At 42.7% G+C, this 27,191-nt stretch overlaps 1 protein-coding gene across 1 annotated transcript in view; it reads right to left on the bottom strand.

Annotated features, from left to right (window-relative positions):
• Positions 1–468: 468 nt before the first annotated feature.
• Positions 469–27,191, bottom strand: part of RMND5A (required for meiotic nuclear division 5 homolog A) — a 34,167-nt gene continuing 7,444 nt past the window's right edge. Inside the window, exons 3-9 of the mRNA XM_044447336.1 lie at positions 26,547–26,681; positions 26,309–26,409; positions 15,604–15,770; positions 13,214–13,379; positions 6,530–6,632; positions 3,732–3,886; positions 469–1,466 (exon numbers count right to left, since the gene is read on the bottom strand). Coding sequence (XP_044303271.1) covers positions 1,403–1,466; positions 3,732–3,886; positions 6,530–6,632; positions 13,214–13,379; positions 15,604–15,770; positions 26,309–26,409; positions 26,547–26,681 — 891 coding nt within the window. The 3' untranslated portion in view covers positions 469–1,402. The remainder of the gene's footprint in view (positions 1,467–3,731; positions 3,887–6,529; positions 6,633–13,213; positions 13,380–15,603; positions 15,771–26,308; positions 26,410–26,546; positions 26,682–27,191) is intronic.

The following is a 27,191-nucleotide window of genomic DNA, read 5'->3' on the forward strand; positions in this document are numbered from 1 at the left end:
CTAGTTCAGGTAAAGTCAGTCTGCCTTGGTATAGTCTTAGTTATTGATATATATAACATAACATCTCTAATTATTGGTTAATGCCACAGACCATTCACTTGAGTCCATGGTCAAAAACACATGAAATCTTTATCAACACAGCTTTCCATACAGAATGCCAGTCACTAAAAGCTGGTGAGAAAGCTCACAGTATTGGATTCTTAACACCTCCCTTTAGGACTGTGCTTGCTCAGGCTCTCTGGCAAGAGTGGCTGACAGGCAAGGCCAGTTAAGTCTCTAGTCCAGACATGTGACTGATCACCAATTAGAACAAATGTGAGACAGAATTAATATAAGTGAGTCATCAGGGGGATCACATATTCTTGCTTGCAGAAGACATTCATTTCTAATAAAATGGAGATCCACTCCTGTGATGAACAGGGAATAGGGTTTCTTAGATTAATAAAATAAGTTCTTTAACCCAATAAATGGACATTATCAATGGTTTATTCAGTTTTGATAAATTTTTAAATAACTCAATTATCATAACTAGTAAACTGTACAGCAACATGACATTGATCTTGAATAAAAAGCCTAGATTATGACTAAAAAAAACTGGAGAGCAAGTATTTATTGACAGAAGCTTCTTTTCAATTTAGAGCTCCACTTTATTGAATACTTTAAGCTACATAAAGAGCTCTCAATCATGAAATCAACTGAACTAGATTCCCAATTCCAGGAGTCCAGATTCAATTGCAGTCTTTCTAAATTACAAATGATTTTGAACTCGGGTATATATTTATGTATCTTATATGTAAGCATATTCAGTTGGAACTCTGTTTAAAAGCTGGAAAAAATGTTTAACAAAAAAAACCCAACAACAACCTCAGAATATCACATCTTTAGGTGGCGGGAAAACAGTATTAACAGAAATACCAGTTATAACCACCATTATACAGGTCTATAACCACTGTTCAGTTTATCAATTTTTTCTGAAGTTCTCTTAATTATTTACACACTACTGAAATAAAAACTTTCCCCACACATTCTTTATGATGACGTTTATCAATCAGGGTGGTAAAAGCAGGGCAAATATTAAACTTGTATTATGACCAGTTGGAGCCTGCTTTAAAAAGTGAAGTCATCACACAATTAAGTATAAAAACCTGCACTGAATGACAACTGCTGGTGTAGTATCTTGATCAGATATGGAGACCAAGGTTAGAGTAAAAGCCCTATAACGGATATTACTTCTGCAACTTTTCCAATCTGTATGTCTGCACTAAATGTTGGCAAAAAAATTCTGGCGCATTAGGCTGATACAAAACACAGGAGTCCGCCTCAATCTGTACAGCATAACATGGAATATTTGCCTGCTTCCATCTTCCAAAACCCATGAGTATGTTACATAGTGAGTGTGTCCTCAGAAGAATATCTGCTTGGCATCTCCAGGACTCTGTTCCATGGGACAATAAGGACATTTTAATCTGAAAACAAACAAAAAGTAAGTTCGTTGTTGGCCTTAAAATGAAGTCCTCTAAACATACTGAAATAATAATTTGGTATTCCTCCTCTCACTTCAACAACACCTAATTTGTAGTTAAGCTCAGTTCACAGAGTACACAGTTCAGGCCCTAGAATCTCCATTTAAAGAACTAGATCTCCTCCAAGACTGGAAACTCCTGAGGCTGAAGCTAGGCATGAAGGTGAACAGAGCTGCTGGAGAAAAGCACGGACAAACTTAGCCCAGACAAGTCAGAGGTGGTTTGCTGCTCCTGAACCACGCTTTGCTCCTGCATGCCCTGCCAGAGGCCAGGAACACTTTTGCTCCCAGGACTCCAGTACTGTCAGTTGCATCACTTCCTAGTGACACCTGCATTCAGCTTAGGTTTCTGCAGTGTGGTGGGCTCTTCATGGGGCGGCTTCATACCCTGCCTTTCTACGAAAAAAAATCCATGGTGACCTAAATCATAGATAAGTAAAAACTTGATTAAACAATAACAAAATAAATCCATTTAAAGCAAAATTACAAGTGCCCAACCTAGCAGACTGAGTTATACACCAAATGGCACTTGAATAAAAATCTGTTTTCCTGCCAGGAGAGAGGGAGCCAGCCCAAGATACTCATGGCAGGGAGTTCCACAGCTTGGGAGCAATCACAGCTTGGGCCCTCTCCTCCATTTCCACAAAATCCTTCAGGACTGAAGGAAGGGCCTCTCCTGAAGATCCTAAAACCTGCTTAGGCTCATATGAAAGAAGGTAATCTTCCAGGTCACCTGGTCCCAAACCACAGAGAGCCTTGCAGGTCACAGCAAGTGTGTGGAAGTGTGTCCATGGTCTCTAGGAAGAAGTGCCAAAGAATATGCTTCAGTTTTGCAGCCAGTCAGAGACTAGAGCGCTGACAAATGGTATGATTCACTATAAAGCAACTTTCTAGGCTGCATACAGAGAAAGCTTCATTCCGATGGAAGAAAATAAAAAGTCTTCAACTGATCTGATTGTGAAAGATGGGTTGCAGGAGGAAGTGAAATTTAAACAGAAAGAGAGCCCCCCTCTGTTTGCTATTGCGCCTACTCTGGTCTTCTGCCAGAGTAAATCCAGCCTCATTTGACAACCAAAGGATAAATTGCATCATTTTTGGAAAACAAGGTGGGAGAGAAGGTGCAGCCTATGTCCCACCTCCTCTCACCCTGCTCTAGATCTGGGGTCTAGTCCCGCTTCAGCCATGCAGCTAACTGGATGACTTTGGGTCAGTGTCATGAGCTAGGCTTCCTCCCTTCACACATTCAAAGCTACAGACATTTCTTGCAAAACATTCTTTATTGGTCAAAGCCTTTTCCAGAAGTACAAACACCCAGAATGAATGCCTGAGCATACACAGAGCCGTTCATTGAACCCATCTAGTATTCACCTCCAGAAACTCTCTTGATGAGCATGCCTGGGCCCCATCCCTTCGGGAGGGGCCTTCTAAAAATGATCATGCCTCCGCTCTGCACACTGATCCTCTGTTTGGCTGCCCTCCTCTGCTGAAGTCGCATCCTGGGGTAGAGAGCCATAACCACTTCATCTGTGCCTGAGAAACAGCCCTGCTCCAACCCCCCTCCTGTCAGCTACAGATCTTGGTCATTCTCTGAGACTGCCTGTGCACACGGGGAGTCTGGCCTTGAGATAAATGCCTCCACTTCTTTCATCTCAACACCTGGAACTGACCCACATACCAAGCCCCACCTCTTCCTCCAAGGTCTAGCCAGCAGCCCTTGAGAAACAATCATTCTCAACAGCCAGTCACAGACTCTCCGCCCAACCTACCTCACAGGGTTTTTGTTGTGAGGATAAAATGGAGCTATGTAAGCAGCAGCAGCAGCAGCATTGGGTTCTTCGCAAAAGGAAAGAAGGCGGGATATAATGCAATGTAAGCAGCAGCATTCACTGAGACTTGTACATTCTTTACTATGATCAGGCATTTGTCTAAAACATCATTCCCCATCCTGATGTCCTCAGATGTATCAGGACATAACCCTGTTGCTCCCAGCAAGCATAATAATGCTGCCTGGGGGTGGTGCAGCTTATAGTCCAATTCACCTCAAGGGTACCCAGCTGGGGAAGACGGGGGCCTGAGATAGGTTTCTACAAAACTAAACATCAAAAGAATGTTCCAAAACGCTGCTCTAACATATAGTTGCTATAGAAGTAATATTTGTCATATTCCACAAAATTTCCAAATTAAGTTAAATAAGTAGGTTTTTACTTACTTGCTGCCATTAAACATTTTATTTAGGGCATCTCTTGATATAATATGACCGCAAACCAACTTCATAGGAGGGTTGTTATCTGTTGTTTGTTGACGAAGGATAGGGCAGGCAAATATTGAATGATACCAACATTTCTTGCCAAGGTCCACTTCAATCTGCAGAGAATCAAAACACCATCACCAGCTATTTTAAATCAACAGCTTACTAGTTAGCATGGGCATAATGGGTTGGATCCTGGCTCAAACACAGAAGGGGTTTTGATGACAGATGTATGCAACAGTACTAGGTACTTCTCCTGCCTCCTGAAATCAGGTGGGCAGACCACTGGGTTTGCTTAGGTTTGTTTGCAGTTTATTGTACACCTGAACATTATTAACTGGGTGAAAAAATACAGGAGAAGCGGGAGTGGGGTAGGAATGCAGGACAACAGAGACACCTGCAAGAGGTCAGTCCACCAAAGCTCACTGACAAGGCAAGACCTGAAAGCCCATTTCTGGAAGAACCCTTAGCAAAACTCCTAATCACCAGGAATATTGTCCACAGCTTATTAATCTACAAGCAAGTCCTAAAAGCAATAAATATTGCTTATCAAACATTGTCAGCATGCCTTGTAGTGAAACAGGCAAGTTGCTTACCTGTAACTGTCATTCTTTCAGTGGTCATCTGTGTATTCACACATGTGGGCTCTGCCCACATGTGTGGAGCTTCAGGAAGATTCCAAAGCTGCTTAATTAGCACTGAGCAGGAGCCCAGCCCCACAGCCATGCCTAGCATGGGGGGCAGGGCTCCCACCAAGATCTCAGTTGTGAAAAATGAGTCCACTGTGTAGAATGTCTATACAGGAGATGTGTCAATGCTGTTTCAGAGAAAAATGACACCAGCAGGGATGCCAGGTTGGTATGAGTGAATGCACAGATGGCCAGTCGAAGATCGGCAGTTACAGGTAAGAAAATCTGCCTTTATTCTTCATAGTCTCTGTGCATCACACATGTGGGCAGCTGGCAAGTTTACTTCATGGAGAAAGGTGGTGTCCTTCAGCAAGTAGGGAGGAGAGGACAGCTCTATAGAAGGCAAAGTCCTCTCTAGTTCAAACATCAGGAGTATAATGGTGTATGAAGGTCAAGGGATTTGACTATGTTGCCACTCTGCAGAAATCAGTGAGGGACACTCTTGTGTACAAGGCTGTGGAGGTCACAGTCACCCAGGTAGAATGTGCTCTAATGAGAATGGATAGTTGGAGGCTGGAGGGTTCATATCCATTGAACTATCCATTTGAAGAGGATATGAGAGGAGATATGCAATCCTTAATATGAACCACTGTAGGAAATAGAGTGTCTCTGTGAATGTTGGATGGAGTCATAGAATCATAGATTAGTAGAGTTGGAAGAGGCCACTGAAGGCCATCAGGTCCAACCCCCTGCTGTTGCAGGCCTGGATTTGTAAAAAGCTAATGTCCTATGGACATCCAAAGAATGAAGGGCTAGCTCTACTGGACCTTGTCAGCAATTGGGGACCAAGAACAGTAGCAGCATCAATCCTGTTCGGTACAGAGAACGCTTGGAATGGTGAATGCAGGGGAGTCGCATCTCTGCCTCGAGGCAGGGCCTGGTCATAGCAGACAGGTCACAAATCTCCCTCTGAAACTGGGGTTCTTTGTGGAGGTTGAGGCTGAGGTTCCTGTGTTGGTCTTGCTGCTGAAGCAGGAGGTGGTTCATGTCTTGGGTAGGCACCGTGTAGCCAGCCCACAGGAGGCCAGTAATAGGAGGCATGTCCAAGCCTTTCTGTGCATGTTTGCTGCCCCTCCTCTTTAGTAAGACTGGGCATTTTGGAGTCTTATTAATCTGATTTCTTAGGCTTCCCTGTCTTGCATACTTTCTCTGGGGGAAGATCTGGGTGTTTGTCTGGTTTAGTGGATGGTTGGGCATCATCCATATGGCTTTTAGGTCATCTGCCTGATGTCTTCTTGCCCTTTTAGTGAATGCCTTGCAATGATAGCAGGTATCAACAACAGGATTTTCTCACATGCAAAAAAGGCACAGAGAGTGGCAGTCAGTAGGTGATAGTTTAGTGTCACAAGCCACACAATTGCAGAAAGGGTTTTCAGTGCCATTTTGTCCACCCAATAAAGGTAGGGGAGCCAAAAAGGTGGGAAGAGAGAGAAGGTGAGGGTAATAGTAATTTTTTTTTTCTAGTGAGAAGATGAAGGAGAAAAAACCTGGACCCGATAGGAATCTGAGGACAGTTGAAAGACAGAAAAACCACCTGCAAGGTAAGTAGGGGAAGACCTTCCCAATGCACTCCATTCTTCCCGAAGAACTGAGATCTCAGTGGTAGCTCTGACCCTCATGCTAGGCATGGCTATGGGCCAGGTTCCTGCTGAATAGTAATCAATCAGCTTTGGAATCCTCTCAAAGCAGCTCCATGCAGGCATGCAGAGCCCACATGTATGATGCAGAGACCACAAAGAATAACAAACAGATGGTTACTCAGAAGCATATTTTGCTATCATAGAATAAGAAAGCTGGAAGGGGCCTAAAGGCTATCAGGTCCAACTCTCCACTCGATGCAGGACTCCCAGTTAAACCATCCCTCTCAAAAGCAACAAAGTACTCACATACGTTTGTTGAGAAGGGTTGAACAAAATTACATCTCTAGCGGGAAAGCACACTACTGTATTATAAGGGACAATTCAATTAATCCTTTGTAATGCTTTCACTACGAAGGAAATGCTTAGCTTGCTTTTTAGAATGTGGGAAGTTGTTACAATATTGTCTGTCTCAATTCACAAAGCTACTCACCGGTAACTCATCTTTCTGATTCCAAACGCCAGTGCATTGTCTCTGTTCAATCACAGCTTTTATATTTATTAGAGCTGGCAATGCAACACAACCGGCTGAAAAGCTGAGGAATAGAGCAAAATATTTAAGCCAAATATTTCCATAAATATGAATTGTTTAGACATCTATTTCAGTACTAAATGTAAGAAAAGTGCTAGACTTGTTTGTTCCTCAGCATAATTCTGATCTGTCAGCATTGCCAAGCAATGCATAACCAGCTTGGCAGAGTATGACTTCTTGTTCCTAAAATACCCAGTGCAGGTGATTCCAGAAATTCCTCTTAGGACATGTTATCTTTTGCATATGGTACCACCTGTAGCAGGATGGGGGTTGCACAGAAAGTTTAAACCATGTCTACTGTTGCAAATTCACTGCAGCCTATAGAAAGAAAATAAGCCCAGAAGAGAACATGCCTAGACGTACAACTTATGATACAAATTCATTTGTCTTACCACTGGTCAAAGTTAAGACACAACTAACACCAAAATTGCACAATATAATCTAAGACAGTAAAATGTATCCCAGAGCGCCCCAAGTCACTGTAAATACACAGGCAACAACTCTCCTATCTCATAAAATTCCATGGAGCACAATATAGCACACCTCTGGGATGAGGACAGAATGTCAAATTTGTTTATTTAGAATATTTTTATCCCATCCTATACAAACCTGCTGTTAGTCATGCAACAGGACCCCTCATGTAAACCCAGGCCAATGGCCACAGGATGGCTTGCTTGAGGTCAAGGATGCTGCCTCACAAGCACCCAAGGGGCATGTGAGGCATCTGGGAATGGTTTGCTGCCCTCCCCACTACGATAGTGAGCCAGTTTCAGTTTGCTGTGGCCTTGCAGTTCCCCTTGAAATGGCAAAGGCTTCTTTCCCAGCAACTTTCACTCCCTTTGAGAGTGCTTGAGTGGTACCTTGGAGCACTGCCAGTGGTTACTTATTTTTCTTTATACAATGTACGTAAACATTTTCGGAATTAAGAGTAGGTTTTAAGAGGGTAATGGGTGCCTTAACATTGGAACTGTCTATGTCCCCATCTTTTAAAAAAACCTACAAAACCCTTCCTTAAAAAAGGAAGTCCTGTGTAAAAGGGAGTGAGACGCCCTTTTGCGACTTCCAAAGCAGCTGGAGTCTCAGTAAAAAGGGCAAAATGTGCACCACCCTGAGGACTAACGAGGAAAAAGAAAAGCTGAGGATCTTGCCACAAGTGGGATGCTAATCCTACCGCACCTTTTTGGTGTACAAAGATGATTCACACCTTTGCTTTTCCCTTTACAACTTTCAAGAGAAAGCAAGAAGCGGGGTGGGGGGAGCAGTTTGGATGCAGGGTTGGTACCTGCTGCAGTCTGACGGGCAGGTCCTCCTGCCACCATCGCTCACTGACAATCCAATTTCCTCACTTGCAGCTAGAATAATAAAAATGAACAACTAAAAATATTTGCACGCATTCTGCACATAAAAATAATAATGATAAAATATTCAGAAACCACTGACATTCAGGCACTTTCAAGTGGCTGTTGAAGTGAGGATCATGAAAGGCAGGTTTTGCAATCTCAGGAAAAACAGTAGGACAAGCAGGAAAAGGGACAGTGAGCCAAAATCAGGGAGTAGGGAGACACGGTGGCCTCATGGCAGTGCACCCTGGGTGCCTGCAGGGGGACTGAAGGGGACAGACAAATCACAGCTTATTGCCCACATGACATATGAACATCCCCAGTGCCATCAGCCATTTCAAGTCACCAAACTCTATTTGAAGAGGCCTAGAGGGACAGAAAAGGCAGCTAAAGGGAAGCACTGGTTAAAATTTATCATAAATAACGTCACAGCTTGTTTCACAAATCGCTTCTGTTTAGCCCAGCAATTAATTCTCAGGCTCCCATAGATTCCATAATTTTAAAATGGTGGGATCGATTAGACACCAATACTGTTTTTCTGATATGGTTAATACTATGGAAAGGTATGACTAACCCCTGTGCCTTTTTGCTGCTCTTTTCTTGCACAGACTCAAGGAAATACTGAAAACATTGATTCTTACCTCTGTATTAGGTTGGTGCAAAAATAATTTTGGTTTTTTTGTATTGTTGATGTTTGCTAATTGATTTTGGAATAATTTCATATAAATGTGGTCACGTTATATATCATTTCAAAGATAATTTTTGCTCTATGTTTTGTTCTTACAGAAATAGCAAATAATTAATCATTAAGATCTAATTTCACCTATTGGATTAATGATGGATAAGAAGCAAATTTGAGCAATTTTCTTGTACAAGTTCAAACAGGGTTATAAGGCAACAGAAACGGCTCGCAATATCAATTATGCTTTTGGCCTGGGTACTGTTCATGAATGTAAAGTGCAATACATTCACTGTATGTTTTCATAATGGAAAGCTTTGGAACCACAAAATGTCTTGAAAATGAAGAGGGTCATGGGTGGCCATTGAAAGTTGACAATGACCAATTGAATCGGGGGCCAATCTGCGCAAAACTACATGAGACATTGCAGAAGAACTCAGCATTAATCACTCTACTATTGCTTGCCATTTGGAGCAAATTGGAAAGTTCAGTAAATGGGTGCCGCATGAGCTAACTGAAAAACAAAAAAATGATCGTTCAAGTGTCATCTTCTCTTCTTTTGCATAACAAAAATGATCCATTTCTTGATCAGATTGTATCATGTGATGAAAAGTGAATCCTGTATGATAACAGGGGATATTCAGCTCAGCGGCTGGATCAAGACAAAGCTTCTAAACACTTCCCAAAGCAAAAGACACACCAAAGAAAGATTATGGTGACTGGGGGGTTGCAGCCGGCATCATCCACGACAGCTTCCTGCATCCCAGTGAAACCATTACATCAGAGAAGTATTGTCAAGAAATCAATGAAATGCACAGGAAACTGCAGCAAATGTGTCTGGCATTGGTCAACAGAAAAGGTCCAATTCTCTTGCATGACAACACCTGGCCACACGTCATACAACCAACACTGCAAAAGCTGACTAAATTGGTATATGAAATCCTGCCTCATCCACCATATTCACCAGATCTCTCGCCCACCGACTACCACTTCTTCAAGCATCTTGTCAACTCCTTACAGGGAAAATGCTTCAATAACCAAGGTACTGCCAAAAATGCCTTCCAAGAGTTCATCGCCTCCAGAACTTTGTGACCAGAATAAAGAATCTTGTAACTTGTTGACAAAAATGTGCAGACTGTTATGGTTCTTATTTTGATTAATAAAATTACGTTTGAGGTGAATTAGAGCTATTCAAAGACAAAAGACAAAACAAAACGGTCAAAAAGCAAAAATATTTTTGCACCAACCTATTAGCTGGTGTTGCACTCAGTGCAACCTGCCCCTCCTCCAATTTTTGTTTTTATTATTTGGGGTCATATTTGACCTTTATACTGGATTAGCCACATTCATTTTTGTTCAGGCTAAGCACAGGAACGTGGGGAGATTCCCCTGGGTCAGACAAAAGGTCCATTTAGTCCAGAGGTCTGTGTGAAGCCCACCTTTTATGGAGCATAAAAGCAATTGCCCTCTGCAGTTGTTGCACTGCAGCAACTGGTCCTCAGTGGCATGCTGCCTCGGGTCCTGCTAGAAGAGATAGTCAGGCTTCTCCTCCAGAATTTCCTCCTTAGAATTTGTCTAACCCCCTTTTAAAGCCATCTAAGAGGTGGCCTCACTACACCTTACAGTAGCAAATTCTATAAATGAATTATCCATCATGTCAAAGAGAGCAGGCCCTTCCTCAAGAATGACTAAATGCTTACATGTAAAAGCTTCCTTAACAGATTCCAATGCCTAAGAACTGTAGTACCAGTACTATAAAATGAATTAAGCACCTTTACAATATCAAGTGCCTTGAATGTATAATTTATTCACAGTTAAAGAAAACAAAGTAGTGAAATAGGCAGGATTCAGAGCTTCCAGAAAGAACCTCGATATTGCTGGATGTAAAGGAATGACATCAGACCTCCATTTCTGTGCAAGTTAGTGTTCATGAGCTAGTGGAGAGTGGGAGAACAAGAGAAGCTCCATGGCTAGGTCGAAAAGAAAAGTTAGCGGTGGGTTATGAGAACTTTAGTCTATGAAGGACATCTATGCTGGGAAAGGTCACAGGATATGCCCCCTGTATCCACAATAATTTGTGCTGCAAAGTCAAAGAATGGTGACTTTCAGTATTGCTTTATGTATTTATTATTTCAATTTATATCCTGCTACAAGGCTCCATACCTGGATTATTTGATGATTGATTGACTGAAAGGCAAGGTAAAACAAAGCTATAGCCAGGATTTGAAGAACCTGCAAAATCAAGTCTGTAACCATCACACTACTTTGCAGTGTGCATTACTTAGGTATATCTACTCAGAAATGTGTTCCAGCAAGTTCAACAGGCCACTATAGCTCACAATATATGTAAATTCTCAATCCTGGAAGAGGAAGAGTGTGACGCTGTTCATTCTTCTAGACCTCTCAGCAGCTTGTCACCATTCACCAAGATGTCCTTCTGGACATGTTGGCTGGATCAGGAGTTGGAGGCACTGCCTTTCTGCCAGGTGTTGAAAGATAGCTCCACAGGGCTCTATGCTATCTCTCATGCTTTTCAACATCTACATCAAACCACTAGGAAGGATCATCCAGAGGTTTGGGCTAAGGTGTCAGCAATATGCCGACAACACAGCTCTACCTCTCATTTACATCAAATCCAGATGAGGCAGTCTTCAAGCTGAGCCAGTGTCTGAGTTTGATAATGTCCTGGAGGAGGGCCAATAAACTGAAACTCAGTCCAGACAAGACTGAAGTACTATTGGTTGACAATCTGTCTGATAGGTTAGGTGACCAATGCCTTGTCTTAGATGGGGTCACACTTCCCCCAAAGGACAGAATCCACAGTTTGTGGATGCTCCTGGACCCAAAATTATCACTGGAGTTCCAGGTGGATTTGGTGGACAGGAATGGTCCCCCCCCCCCCCCCCCCAGCTGTGGCAAATACAATAACTACGGCCTTATCTGGATAGACAGAGCCTGACCACGGTTACTCATGCACTGGTAACATCCCAACTGGATTACTGTAATGCTCTCTACATAGGGCTGCACGCCTGGTGTCCTGTGTCAGTTTTCAAGCCTGTATAACACCTATTCTATATAAATTACACTGGTTGCTAGTTGAATCCCAGACCTTATTTAACATGCTTGTTTTAACATATAAAATGTAAAGGTAAAGGTTTCCCCTTGAAGTCCAGTCATGCCTGACTCTAGGGGGTGGTGCTCATCTCCGTTTCCTAGCCGAGGGAGCCAGCGTTTGTCCGCAGACAGTCTCTGTGGTCATGTGGCCGGTGTGACTAAACACCGAGGTGCATGGAACGCTGTTACCTGCCCACCGAAGTGGTGCCTTTTTATCTACTTGCATTTGCATGCTTTCGAACTGCAAGGTTGGCAGGAGCTGGGACAGAGCAATGGGAACTCATTCCATTGTGCAGATTCAAACCGGCAACCTTTCGATCAACCAGCCCAGCAGCACAGCAGTTTAAACCACTGCGCCACCTGCATCCCTGTTTTAACATATAGAGTCCCCTAAACGACTTGGAATCTGGTTACTGGAAGGACCACTTTTTCCCTTATATGTCTACCCACCCATTGATAGCTGGTCATGAGATCCTTCTGACAGAGCCATCCGTAAAGGAAGTGAAAGGCATAGTGATTAGAAGGGCCTTTTCAGTGACTACTCCCCGCCTTTGGAATGGACTTCCTAGAAAGGTCTGCCAGGCACCATTATTACTTTCATTTTGATGCCAGGTGAAAACAGTCTTTTCTCATAGAAATTTTGAGACCTGTTTTTAACAACTTGCCTGTAAGATCTTGTTCTACTACCAGCATTTTTTTCCTTTCTAGAAATTGTAATATTGGCCTTGTATTTTGTTGCTTTCCACTTATTGGGTTATTCAGTAGCCTAAACGTTTTAAAATTAAGAAAGCATATTTCTTCCAAATGCTCAACAATGCCTCATGTGTACCATAAAAGCCATCCTTATAATAACCCTATAAGGTAAGCCAGTAATTATCCTCTTTCTACATTGCAGGTAAGAGACTAAGGATGGAAAAGAAATCACTTGCCTAAGGCCACCCACTAAATGTGGGGTAGCCAGGCATACGGGAAGAGAGAGAAGCCTGGCTGTATCAGGTCTTGGTTTTAGGTAACTGGAAACATGTAAGAGCAGTGGAGGTGTGCATTTCCTGTGGGCATTTGGAATGCTGTCAGATTTGATGTCCTATCCTGCCTCTCACTGGAAGAGAAGGCCCTCTGCTCATCTGAACACTCTCCCAGTTGACATTCAACAGGGCTAGAAATCTCCTGTGAATGTGACTTAGAAGCAGAGATATACATATTTGTTATTAAGGATACAGGAAGTCTCTATAGGAAAGTAAAGTCTTTGTATCTAGTATTAGAGTTTGTAAGAAAAGTCCACTAAATTCAAAACCAATCAATGTCGATGCAAACCAATTTAGGTACCACATTCTATTACACTACAGTATTCTCTGTTTAGAAAGGAATTAGACAAATTCCTAAAGTGTTGACGACTAGGTGAGGTGTAGGTAACCCAATCTTAAAAAATGTTGAACATGACAGTAGCCATACCTAACACTAAGAGGTGATTCAACTGAGAGTCCCAGCAGAGCACAAGCATCCCTTGTAAAGATGTCACAGATGTCTGCCCACTGGTTTGCATCCAATAAATGGACATACGGAGAATTTTCAATTCCCTGCCTTAGGTATACTAGGCTTCCCATTAAAACTTGAATATCTGTGAAAGACAAGAGATCTGTAGTGCCTATTTCATTAGAAATATAGAAAATAAAGCTTTTTATGCAAGTACAATATATACATAATCAATAACAACTGGAAATTCAAGAAGAAAGTCACATTATTCACAACTAGAATACCTTGTACTTATATAAGCATATAAGAGAATGTTCAATGAGCTGCCTGAAGAGTAAGAGATCTAAATGGGTTTTTTCCACTTACACTTTTTATCTCACAATGTGATACTAAGGGCATGGATTGTTAAATTGGCTTGTTTCAAACAAGGGTACAGTTTACAAACAAATGACAGTTTGTCAAGTTCGGTTAATCGAGAAGACAAATGAAAACTTCTGATCTCCTCATGGTGACATCATTTTTTGTTCTGCATCATCACCATTTGGTTTGATGCGGAATTAAATCACAGCAGAATTACCTATCCCCATTTTGTTACCCTCAAAGGAGCATCCAAAGGAAAAAGAAAAAGGATACATTTATCGATGAACTGAAACTTTATCTCAATGTGAATGGTGAGATAAAAAAAGCTGTGACATGGCTTGATGGCTGCTGAACAAAAGTATTGACTGCTAATTTTTTTGTTTCCCCCACTAAGGCTTGACCAATTGTTGATTGGCCTTGTATCAGTTTGTGACAGAAGCCAGCGTCCTGTGCTGAAGTATTTCACATTTAAATTCTTTTTGTTTAAAAATCCATAAATCAATAAACCAGATGTGCTATCATTGGTAATTTGTTTCATCCTGGGGTGCTGTGCCATATGCATCCCCACCCATGCATTGATTTATTCTGCTGCTGTTCAAAAACATCAGAACCAAGACAGAATTCCCCAATAGCAAGAACTGACCAGATGTATGGATTTACGGTGATGATCACAGTCATATTTAAGAACAGGCATTTAAGTTTAATAAAATGAATTAGCTGGTGTTTAACTCCCTAATGGCACAATCCTATAGACATTTACATGGAAAAAAGGCCTACAACTCAGAGGCTCCCTTAGCCAGCATAGCTGGGTGGGGCACAGAGGGAGATGTAAGCACTTTTTCCGGTTTAAACAGGCACTGGATTGCATTGCTCTTGTCATGTGCTGTCAAGTCTTCTCCAACTTATGGAGACCCATAAAGAATATAAGCCCTCCAAAATCTCCTATCCATGGCAGTCTAGCTCAGCTATCCTTAACTCACGGCTGAGGCTTCCTTTATGGAGTTAATCCATCTCATATTTGGCCTTCTTTTTCTTCTTCTTCAACTTTTCCTAGCATGATTGTCTTCTCAGAGTTTGGTCTTCTCATGCTGTGTCCAAGGTATGACAGCCTCAGGGAAAGTTCTGGTTTGATATGATCCAGGAGACACTTCATCTTTCTGTCAGTCCAGCAATTCATAAAGCTCTCCTCCAGCAGCATGTTTTGAACACAGCCATTTTCTTCCTTTCAGCTTTCTTCACTGTCCACCTTTCACACCCATACAATTGGGAATACAATAGCCTGGATGATCTTGGCCTTGGTGAAGGTGAAAGGTCCTTACACTTGATGATCTTTTCTGTTCCTTCACCACTGTCCATGTCTCAGTCTTCTACTTTCTTGGGTGTAGTCTTCTTCTGAACTGATGACTGAGATGAAGTATAAATGGGACTTTAAAATGCTCAACATGTTGACTGGATGAAAATAAAATGTTCAAGATGTTTTTCATAAGTATAAACATCTTGGGGGCAAAAGCCAGGATTATACCGAAAGAAGGCCAGAGGAATATGAACTCCCTGATCAGGAGCCACTTAGCTAGGGTCCTTTGCACTTGTGTTTTTTGAACAGCACCAGTTCACTAGGCTGCATGACAACATACTTTCAAAACAGAAGCAAGGTCCTAAAAACCCTCATGATATAGGATAGAGAGTATGTTAAAAATAAGGAGGGACTATAGGTAGTTACAATGCCTAAAATACTTCTTTGGATCAAGGACCTAGAAATTACCCATGGAGTGGGTGGAAGTATAAAGCAAAAGACTTACAGGTTGCAAGGGGCAGGTTTTTTGTTTCTAATGTTTACTTTTCTAAAGGATATCAAAGCACCCCTGCAATTGTAAAATAAATGTATAAATCAAATACACTTCTGAAAACAAAAACAAGCTGTTCAGGAAACGCATGTAGTAGCTTCATTACAAATCACCTATTTTAACATGCAAACAAAAATTGTACAGAATGCATTTAATACTACTTACCCTTCTGGTGATTAAGAGCAAAAGGTTGAAAGTTTTTAGCATACTGCAATGCTTCTCTCTGGTTTGCAGTTCCACCCATCAATAAACTGATAAAATATAATCTGTGTAGCTTAAATTCTAAGGAGCTATTCTGTGCCATTAGCATTTCTCTGTTTGATACAGCCCACCTAAGAGACAATATGAAAACGGAAAAGAAAAATCAGGTTCATTTTAACAGAGAAACTGGCTCATTGGTTCAAGATTTATCTCAGGTTGTTTTCATATAAGCTCAGACACAACTCATCACACTTACTGTCAGAACTTAAACATGCTACCAAGGAGCCACCTCAGAGGGTAAAACAACACTGCCGTTTCTGACTGAGCTGTTGAATTTCCTACTCCATTTGGAAAATAAAATGAACCAAACATCACCATTTCTTGGTCTCTGTCACCAGAAGTTCAAAATTAACATCCATTATCTTGCACTGAAGTTTGCAATTTAAAAGTATAGAGATAATAATTTAGAAATTGCAACCTAACAACTTCCTGGAGGGAACCAGCAGATGATGTTCATCAGGTGTGGCCAAATTACAGTTTCAGAGAAACGCCTTCAGTTTGTAAACAGCTACTCATAGCATTCCTGTGCCGAGCAAGAATTACATGCAGGCAATCAGGAAGAAATGTTGCTAAAAAGTGGGGAAAGCTGGTTTCCCCCACATAGCTATTCATGTGCTAAAGTGGTTGCATGAAAGCAGGGAAAATTAGTGTAAGGTTAACTTAGTAGCTTTTTAGCCTTATTTGCAAAGGCTATTGTAAGGGGGCAAAATCCTCATGCATGTGTTAAGTAATGGACAATTATAGTTACAAAACAGCCTGCAATTCTACAGAATCTAGCACACAGGGCTTAACATTCTGTTCTGCTTATACTACTGAATGAGTAAGTACTGAAGCTGCACATCCCACATCTGGGCAGGTATCTATTTGGAGCACTGGTGAAATGCTGGAGTGTGTGCAATTGGACTAACATTATTTCCAAGTATTATTTTCAAGAGTGGAGTGCAATATGTATATATCCCATTGGAATTTACTTCTGCATATAAAGACTACAACCTAGATGTCGGTGCCAAAACAAATCTAAAAAATAAAGAAAGATGCTGATCAATAATGGAAAAATTACAGGTAACATTTGCTTGCATGCACAAATACCTTACGTTTCTGTAACATTCAAGACTAAGCAGAAGATTTTTAATTGGCTATATTTCTATTAATTATACAAAAATGACCAAAATGTAAAAAATTATGTCACTATGATAGCCCCATAGAATTTCTTTATTAATTCATTGCATTTATATCCCACCTTTTTTTCCTCTTGTAAGAAATCCATAGCAGTTTGTTTATTTATTAAAAGCTTTTGTATGCCATCCTATTACACAAGGTCTCAGGAAGGCTTACAATATTTAAAACAATTAAAAACAACAATCTCAATAAAGAGAACAGAACAAAACAATAAATCACAAAACAAACGGAGCAACTAAACTTAAAAGCTGTTAAATTTTAAAATACTGTTTAAATAAAAGGGTTTTGGCCTCGCGCTGAAAAGAGTATAAACTTGGCACCAGGCGTACTTCTGGGAAGTACATTCCAGAGTCTGGGCGCCACAGCAGAGAAGGCCCTACTCCAAGCAGATGTCCTTTTTACATCCTTCAGGGAGGGTTACCAGAGCAGGGCCTCTCCCGCAGATCTTAAGGGGCATGAGGGCATATAAGGAAGGAGACGTTCCTTCAGGTATCCTGGTCCCAAGCCATTTAGGGCTTTACAGGTCAAAACCAGCTCCTTGAATTGGGCCCGGACTTCAACTGGAAGCCAGTGGAGCTGGTAGAGGACTGGCATTATGTGAGAATAACGGCCGGTCCCCATCAGCAGCCGGGCAGCTCTATTCTGTACCAGTTGCAGTATCCGGACCATTTTCAAGGGCAGCCCCACGTAGAGCGTGTTACAGTAATTCAGGTGGGAAGTTACCAGAGCATGTATCATGGTTGCTAGGGAGTGCTCATGCAGGTAAGGATGCAGCTGATGGATCAACTGAAGCTGTAAGAAAGCACTCTTTGCCATCGCCGCCACCTGAAACTCCAGTGACAGCTCTGGGTCAAGCAGTACTCCCAAGCTCGAGTGCTACCCCATCCAGAACTGGGTCAAAATCACCTACCTGGAGACCCGCACTACCCACCAACAGGACTTCCATCTTATCTGGATTGAGGCTCAGTTTATCATCCCTCATCCAGCCCATTACCTCATCCAGGCACCGGTTCAGTACAGCCACCACCTCACCTGGAGCAGATAGAGGTAGAGCTGGGTGTCATTAGCATACTGATGACTCCGCAGCCCAAACCTCCTGATGACCTCTCCCAGCACTTTCATGTAGATGTTAAATAGCATGGGGGACAAAATTGAGCCCTGTGGAACTCCATGGCAAAGCTGCCATGGCGAAGAGCTATAGACCCCCATCACCACCATCTGGAATCGACCGGCCAGATAGGAGTGGAACCACTGCCATGCAGCGCACCCTACTCCCAAGTCAGTCAGCCTATTCAGAAGGATACCATGGTCAATGGTATCGAAAGCTGCTGAGAGGTCCAGGACAACCAACAGGGATGCACTCCCCCTGTCCCTCTCCCTACACAGGTCATCATACAGGGCGATCAAGGCAGATTCAGTACCATAACTGGGTCTGAAGCCAAACTGAAATGGGTCCAGATAATCAGTTTCATCCAAGAGCACCTAGATTTGTCCTGCTACCACCCACTCTAACACTTTGCCCAAAAACAGAATACTGGCCACTGGTCTAAAGTTGGCGGCCACCTCTGGGTCCAGGGATGCCTTCTTCAGGACAAGCCAGATCACCACCTCCTTCAAGGGGGCTGGGACCCAGCCCTCCCTCAGTGAGCCATTAATAACCTCCTGGACCCAGGGACCAATCCCATAACTGGCCTCCTTAAGTAGCCAGGAAGGGCAAGGGTCAAGAAGATAGGTAGTAGGAAGTACCTTGTCCACATCATCAGGCCGCAATAACTGAAACTCATCCATTAAAGATGGACCAAACGGAGCTCTGGACACTTCCTGTACTGGAACAGTATCAACTGTGGAGACCAGATAGCAGCGAATCTGAGCAATTTTTTCCTTAAAGTGCTGGGCAAAGTCATCACAGTGGGCTGCCAAAGGTGTGACCACGTCATTTTCCTGGCCAGCATGTGTCAGACCTCGCACTATTCAGAAAAGCTCCGCTGGATGGCACTGTGAGGAAGCAATGAAAGTGGAGAAGAACTGCCTCTTCACCGCCCTCACCACCACAACATAGGCTTGATAATGAGCGTGTAAGTGTGTTCGGTCAGATTCGTCCCGAGATTTCCTCCACCTGCGCTCTAGCCGTCTCCCAACCTGCTTCATTGCCCACAACTCAGGTGTATACCATGGTGCCAAGTGGGCTCTGCCAGGCGGGAAAGGATGCTTAGGAGCGATCATGTCAATTGCCCTGGTCATCTCCCTAGTCCACAAATCGACCAGGACATCAACAGGAACACCAGCTTTCTCAATCAGAAAATCCCCCAGAGCCCTCAGGAATCCATCTGGATCCATCTTGCTCCAAGGGCGGACCATCTTAATAGGGCCCTCACCCTTCTGGAGGGAGGAATTAGCCCTGAGCACAAACCTCACAAGGAAGTGGTCTGACCATGACAAAGGAGTTAAGGTCAAGTTTCTCACTTCCAGGCCACCTTCTTCCCACCCCATTGAGAAAACCAGGTCAAGCGTGTGACCTCTTTCATGGGTTGGGCCAGTGATATGTTGAGACAGCCCCATGGCTGCCATGGAAGCCATGAAGTCCTGAGCTGCCCCAGATAGAAGTACCTCGGCATGGAAGTTGAAGTCTCCCAGGTCCCCAACACCAGATCCGAGACGATCTCCGTCAGCTCAGGCAGATAGTCTGCTGGGCAGAGGGTGCACGGTACACCAGCAGAGTCCCTAATATGTCTCAGTCGCCCAACATCAGATGCAAACACTCAAGGCCTGGCCTTGAAGGGACAGGAAGCCCCATGAGGGGAATGCTGACTCGGTGAATTAATGCAACCCCCCTCCTCTCCCCTTCCCTCTGGGAGTGATCGGTGTTGTACCAACTATCCGGGCAGGAATAACCAGAAGATGGGACCGGTATCAAACATTGGTCCCTTCTTCTCCTATGCTGGCCAGTTAGATCCCTAACGCCATACCTCCCCCTGCCCATCACTACGCCTATGGTGATGCACTAATACTCCCCAGGTAAAACCATCCCAAGTTAAAACCAAATAAAACACTGTCACTCAAAAGAAGAAGGGGAAAGGAAAGGAAAGGCAGAGTCTCTGGCCCGGACCAGCCCCTTGTGGCCCCAAACGGCAGCACACTGCCCTTTGGCCGTCAGCCCAAGGCCGACGGCCCTGGGCGCGCCCAGCAGGCTCCACTTCATTTTATCCTCACAACTACAACCCTGTGAGGTAGGATGGGCCAGTCACTTGCTCTCAGTCTGAAGTCTCCCACTGAGTATGGACTGGGACCTGGACCAACCAATTCTCCAGCCCAGTACCAGCCCAGTACTATATTACACTGGCTCAGATCTGGGCAGCCCACCACCTTCAGCTATGTATATCCAGATAGTTCCATTCATTTGGAAACTCTGAAGAAATGGAAACCCTAGGAACTGATAAATAATCAAGGTAATAAAACCATTCTCTTAAAAATACACAAACACACACAAATGAAAAAGCAGTTCACAATTTAAGGTTGGTGGGGGGGGGGAGGGTGAAATCTTATGGATGCAGGGAGTGTGAGAATAAGACCACATACCCAGTACCCAAATTCAGATGCAGTGCATACAGAGACTGCTTGCTAGATCTGCAATTCTAGTAGGTCCCTTAATGTGATAGGATTACAGCCAAGGTAAAACTAATCTCTAAAAAGTTGCACTTACAAAACCAGGATGATTTAGAAAGCAGCACAACAGAACTGAAGTCAGTCTCCTTAAACTTTAACATTTCCCAAGTAGCTTAACAATTATGTTTTAAAACAAAATTTGTGAGACACATTCAAGTCAAGATGCAGTTTGCTTAAAAACAGATATACAAACTTAATGCAATCAAACTATCATGCTAGATAAAATTAAGGAAGACCAGGAGTTTGCAATTGATAATATATCTGAACATATGTTGTTAAACCCAAACATTCTAGTTGATTCAAGAAATAATTTTACCACATTTTTTGGAACATCCCCCAAACTGCAATTGAAGTTTCTAGATGTGATTAACCAAAGTGAGTTTATTTTAGACTTCTGAATATTTATAACGGTGCATGCCAAAAGGTAGAAAAATAATTCACCTTTAAGTTTAATACTGAAGAGTGCAAAGAACCCTATGAACCAGGTATCCTGTAATTAAGGCTGTAATTATTAAGTGTTACAATTTCTGGTGCTAGTTCATCAGGAATCTGATGCCCAAGGTCTTGGGAGTAAATCATTCCCCTTTGTGATGAACTCCTAGTAGTTATCAGAATTGCAAATTCAAGGACCGGATGGCAGAGCTTAAATCACTAAAGACCAGCAGCTGGAGCTAATGGGAGGTTTCACAGGATGGGAGATGTGCCATCCCACCCAAGGGTCAGCTGGTCAGCTATGGTAGGGATAAAAGTCAGGGAACAGAGATGCTCTTTGTTCTTCTTTGGGGGGGACCTATTCTGCTGCACATGCTGAAGGGACCTGTTAAGCCCTGTGTGCTAGATCCTGTAGAACAGGGGTCCTCAAACTTTTTCAACAGGGGGTCAGTTGAAAGGTGCCAGCAATGGGCATGGGCCGCCAAGGTGGTGTAGGCGGGGGATGGGCAGATTGTTTTCTCCAAGCGAGTCCAAAATGATCTCCACACAAGCAAGTTGCCGCCGGGCACGCGCACCATGAGGCAGCAGCTTGCTCGTGAGGGGATCCTTTTCTCTGAGCGAGCAAGCTGCCGCAGGGCACATGTGCAGCGAGTCCAAAACCTCTATGACAGGCCGGATAAATGGTCCCTGTTGGTTCTCCTGGACCTCTCAGCGGCTTTCAATACTACCATCGACCATGGTATCCTTCTGGAGAGGCTAGCGGGATTGGGAGTTGGAGGCACTGCCTTGCAGTGGTTTCGCTCCTATCTCAATGGCCGATTCCAGAAGGTGGTGCTGGGGGACTATGGCTCTGCGCCAAGCCAGTTATGCCATGGGGTTCCACAGGGATCCATTTTGTCCCCTTTGCTATTTAACATCTACATGAAACCATTCCCGTAAAAATTGATAAAAAATTCTTTGATGAAATAAACTTCCAAATTTTGAGATTTATCTGGAGAAAAAAGAAACCAAGGATTAAATTAAAAATGCTTCAGGAGGCTAAAAAGAATGAAGGTTTTGGTCTCCCCGATTGGATGTTATATTATCAAGCGTCTGTTTTAATGTGGTTAAAAGAATGGATAACTTTGCAAAATAAAAGAGTTTTGTACCTTGAAGGTCATGACTTGCAGATGGGTTGGCATGCTTATATGAGGTATGAAAAAGCTAAGTCACATGGGTCTTTTCTGAGTCATTTTATTAGAAGATCTCTAATGTCAGTGTGGGAAAAACTAAAGTCAAAAGTGTATAATAAATTACCAAGATGGCTTTCACCTATGGAAGCTTTTGTATATCCAAATGTATTGAACTTTGAAAAGATCATAAGATATGATGATATCTTGGATAAGGATGGTGGCTTGAAACTGGAGCAAGAAATACAAGAACAGGGACTTAATATTTCCTGGTGGTATAAGGTACAGATGCAATCGAGGTATGCTAAAGATTGTAAAACATGGGGGTTTTACAGACCTAACAGAGTTTGATCAAGTGATGCTTAAAACAGATGAGAAAATTATTAAAAGACTATATGTTTTTTTACTTGACAGGAAAAAGGGGAACAGGTTAAGGAAACTATGATAATATGGGCACAAAACTTTGGATTTAATGTTGAATTAGAAAAGTGGCAAAAATTATGGGAAAGAAACATCAAGATAACATTAGCAACTTCGTATAAAGAAAATTTATATAAAATGTTCTATAGATGGTATTTGTCGCCAAGCTGATTAGCTAAATGTTTCCAAATATGTCAAATAGATGTTGGAAATGTAAACATAAAGTGGGTGGACTTGTGGTGGACTTGTGATGTGAAAAAATATTGGATTAAAATACATAGATGGATGGAGGAAATATTACAGAAACCCTGTGCTTTTAAACCTGAAGTTTTCTTGTTAGGCATTATACCAGAAGACGTCAACAGACAGGAAATGTACTGTTGATTGCATTTGCTCAATATTGGAAAAATGAGGAGCTACCCACCGATGAACTGATTATAAGAAAGATCTTGGACTGCGCAGAAATGGATAGATTGACTTTATCATTGAAGGAGAAAGAGGATACTGACTTCTATCGAACTTGGGACTCTTTCTATAATTGGCTGGAGAAACGGGACTTGGCGTAATTTGAATTTGATTTTAGAATGTTAAAAAAATGTGTGTGTAGGAGGTTGATCCAGTGAATCCGATGTATGTGATGTTTTTATTAGTGTTAGTTTAAAACTTTTAATAAAATATATATTAAAAAAAAACATCTACATGAAACCACTGGGAGGGGTCATTAGGAGGTGTGGGCTGCGGAATCATCAGTACGCTGATGATACCCAGCTCTACCTCTCATTTTCCACCAATCCAGGTGAAGCAGTGGCTGTACTGAACCGGTGCCTGGCCGAGGTAATGGGCTGGATGAGGGCCAATAAACTGGAGCTCAATCCAGACAAGATGGAGGTCTTGTTGGTCGGCGGATCAGGCTTTGGGGAAGGGGACCTTGACCTTGTCCTGAATGGGGTTGCACTCCCTCTGAAGGACAAGGTCCGCAGCTTGGGAGAGCTCCTCAATCCAGAGCTTTCGCTGGAAGTTCCGGTAACAACAGTGGCGAGGAGTGCTTTCTTTCAGCTTCGGCTGATTCACCAGCTGTGTCCCTAGCTGGAGAACGACTGCCTGGCAACAGTGACACACGCATTGGTAACTTCCCGACTAGACTTCTGTAACGCGCTCTACCTGGGGCTGCCCTTGAAGACAGTCCAGATACTTCAATTGGTGCAAAACAGAGCTGCCAGGTTGCTGACGGGGAGTGGGCATTGTGCTCACATAACTCCAGTCCTCCGTCAGCTTCACTGGCTCCCCATTGAAGTCCGGGCCCAATTCAAGGTGTTGGTTATCACCTATAAAGCCTTAACAGCTTGGGTCCTTGTTACCTAAAGGAACGCTTACGTCCATATGTGCCCTCCTGCCCCTTGAGATCGGCAGCCGAGGCCCTTCTCCGGGAGCACTCTGTGAAGGACATTAGGAGGGTGAGTACCCGGAGGAGGGCTTTCTCTGCAGTGGCGCCCAATCTATGGAATGCGCTCCCCAGAGAGGTCCACCTGGCGCCATCGTTGCTTTTCGGCGCCAGGCCAAGACCTTTTTATTCAGACGTCATTTTAATTGTTAATATTATTTATTGATTTTATATCTTTGGCCAGGACGTCTTCAATTATATTGTTTTATATGGTTAATTGTGTTATTTATTTATGGTTGTGAGCCGCCCCGAGGCTTCGGTGAATGGGGTGGCATAGAAGCTTGCTAAATAAATAAATGGGCATGGTGGGCTGGATCCGGTCTACGGGCCATAGTTTGAGGACCCATGCTGTAGAAGGTAATTTTTTTCTGCCTAGATTAAAGGAGAGTTAGCCTTGTTATTTTCAGGTCTGAGTGGTCCAACAAGACCCCAGGATTGGGGGAGTACTTGGTTGGCTTTCAGCTATACACTGCTACTTTCCAACTTGCCTTCTCCTTTTTACCTTGTTTGAGCCTTTTAACCTTTTGCATTTTATCTCCCTCCACCCCTATAGTTAATCTTTTCATTTTTTAAAAAATTCCCCATCCTTAGGTGACTGTGTGCTAGATTCAGTGTCTGGTCTGGATACTGAGGGACCAGGGAATTCCTGGGTGGGATTTGGGCCCAGCTGGTCAGGGGAATCCCTGGCTGCTTTCCATTATACTCTCAAGGCCTGTGTGATGGTTGAGCACGTGGGCCAGTTCCAAGTGACCTGAGTGTGGGGTGTGCACACAAGCAGGGACAACAATACTACAGCAGGCCAAACGTTAGATTTGTTTAAAAGAAGAGACATTCCAGGATCTGAGGAGAAAAGGCAATGAGGAACTCTGCCTTACAAATGCTCTCCAGATGTTCTTTTCATCTCCAGTCCCCTACTATTTTTGTATGGTTTTCAAATGGGGATGATGGGAGCTGCAGCTTAATACATCTAGAAGACAAAGGTTAGGCAAAGCTCCCTTAGAGTTATTGATGCTGCCATTCTAAATAACCGTGTTACATTTACTGCTCAGCATGAGAAGCAGAGAAAGAAATACAACTCTCTCTTTAGAGAGCTACCCTCTGCTGCAGTTTCCCTGCAGCTAACTTTCAAGGCAGCGGACTCAAGAAAATGCATAAACATGTTAAATAGAACAAAGTAATAAAAATCCCAGAAAATTTTGGCAAAGAGCATGTAACACGCACAGCACAAAAAACCTATAGGGATTGAGAGTGAAATAGGACATATTACCCTCTCAAACAGCCCAGCTTCTCAAAACTAAAATTACTACATACATCTGTTCTGGTAGTTGTGTACCTGATTTCATTCTTTCTTACACCTGAATGGGAGCGGGGGAAACTGAAACTGAAGATAGTATTAATGTGCACTAGTTCAAAGTAGGTAAATTTGTGAGACCTCAGTTGCAAGGCTCAGCTTCACTGCTTTATAAAACTGCTACAGCTTTTTGGATCTCTGTTTGGTCTTGACAATTGGTAGATCAATGTTTACCTCACTTGGAAGTGGTCGATTCCAAGAAAAGATTAATTGTCCTGTGACTGGATTAGCATGTTGAAACCTTGAAACTTCAGCCCAATTGGATTCAGCAACAAATTTAGTTAATCTAAATCTAATAACTTGCCAACCTAAACATTTATGTATTTTATCACATTTGTATGCTGCCCCATAGTCAGAGGCTCTCTAGGCAGCTCACAGTGCAATACAAATATATTTAAAATACAGATAAAAATAAACAAAATCATAAAACACAGTAAAATTAAAATATATTATAAATACGACCATATAAATAGGAAACAGGAGGAAAATAAACACTATATGATCAATAACCAATAAAACAATAATCCAGCAGCCATCCAATAATCCAATCTAAAAACAGATACTAAATAAAGTCTTGACTTGGTGTCAAAAGCAAGATAAAGTGGGTGGCAGTCACACCTCCCTTGAAAGAGAATTCCAAAGGTCAGATACAAATACCGAGATGGCCCTTTTCCTTGCCAGTTCCCCCCTCACCTCATGGGGTGGAGGGTTCATGAAGGAGGGCCACCACTGATGATGTGAGTGGTCTGGCAGGGATATATGGAGATAGGCATATCCCAGTCCCAAGCCATTCAAGGCTTTGTATGTTAGCACAAACACTTTGAATTGGGCCCAGGGAATAAGAGGCAGCCAATGCAACTGGTGGAGGACCAGCAACAGTATTTGTTAAAGGACAGATGTTCAATACTCTTTAGATTTTTATCTGAAGGTTCCCCAAACAGCTGAGTAACTCACTCTAATGCAGGTCTCAAAACTCTAACTTTAAGTGCTTCCAGTATTCGGTTGAGCTCCACAAATGGTTGCTTTTGACTTTGGTCTATTGAAAGTCCAGACTCCTGAAAAACAGTCACATCCATACAAACATTGGTTATTTTAATCAAGATTTCAGCAAAAGAATGAATTTTACATCAGTATCCCATGTGAAGGATTTATTATATTTTTCCTTGGAGTAAGGATTTCTAGCTGCCAGTACCTGACAAAGCTCCTCAGCTACATCTAACATTCCTTGCCGGAAAAAGTGTTCGACCATCACCTCATTCAGAGTTCGCTGGCTATCTGCTTGCCAGCACCCGTCTATTCCCACACTGCTGATGTCAGAGTCAAAATTCTGTAAAATAAAAGCTGGAAGTTAATTCTGGAAGAAACAAACTTCACTCATTTTACTTTTTATTAATCCCCAGGTTACAAATGTCTGGGTTATGAACGACCTGTACTTATGAAGCACAGACTGCCATAAACCCTATATAAATATCTCTAGCAAAAATCCATGAATCTCTCTAGTGAATCTCTACCTCCAGCTAAAAGCCACAAATATCTCTAGGGAACTTAGTGATGCATTTGGTGATGTGTCATCAGTGGCTGCATAGTTCCCTAGAGATATTCACAGCTTTTCACTGCAGACAGAGATTTGCTAGAGATATATATGGCTTTTCACTACAGATAGTCACAAAATCCCATTTCTGCAGACCAAATGTTTTTACCTTCTCCAACAAACTCTTCAACACCTCAGATAACATGTTTGCCCCCTCTTCCACATAAGCCTTGTGTTCCATCAGGAACAGGAAGCTCAACAAATGCACAGCCAGCTTCGCCCTTGTACATGGATCCATTGAGACTA

Source organism: Varanus komodoensis, unplaced genomic scaffold (genome assembly GCF_004798865.1).
Source record: "Varanus komodoensis strain SLA01 unplaced genomic scaffold, ASM479886v1 scaffold51, whole genome shotgun sequence".
NCBI classification, from domain to species: domain Eukaryota; kingdom Metazoa; phylum Chordata; class Lepidosauria; order Squamata; family Varanidae; genus Varanus; species Varanus komodoensis.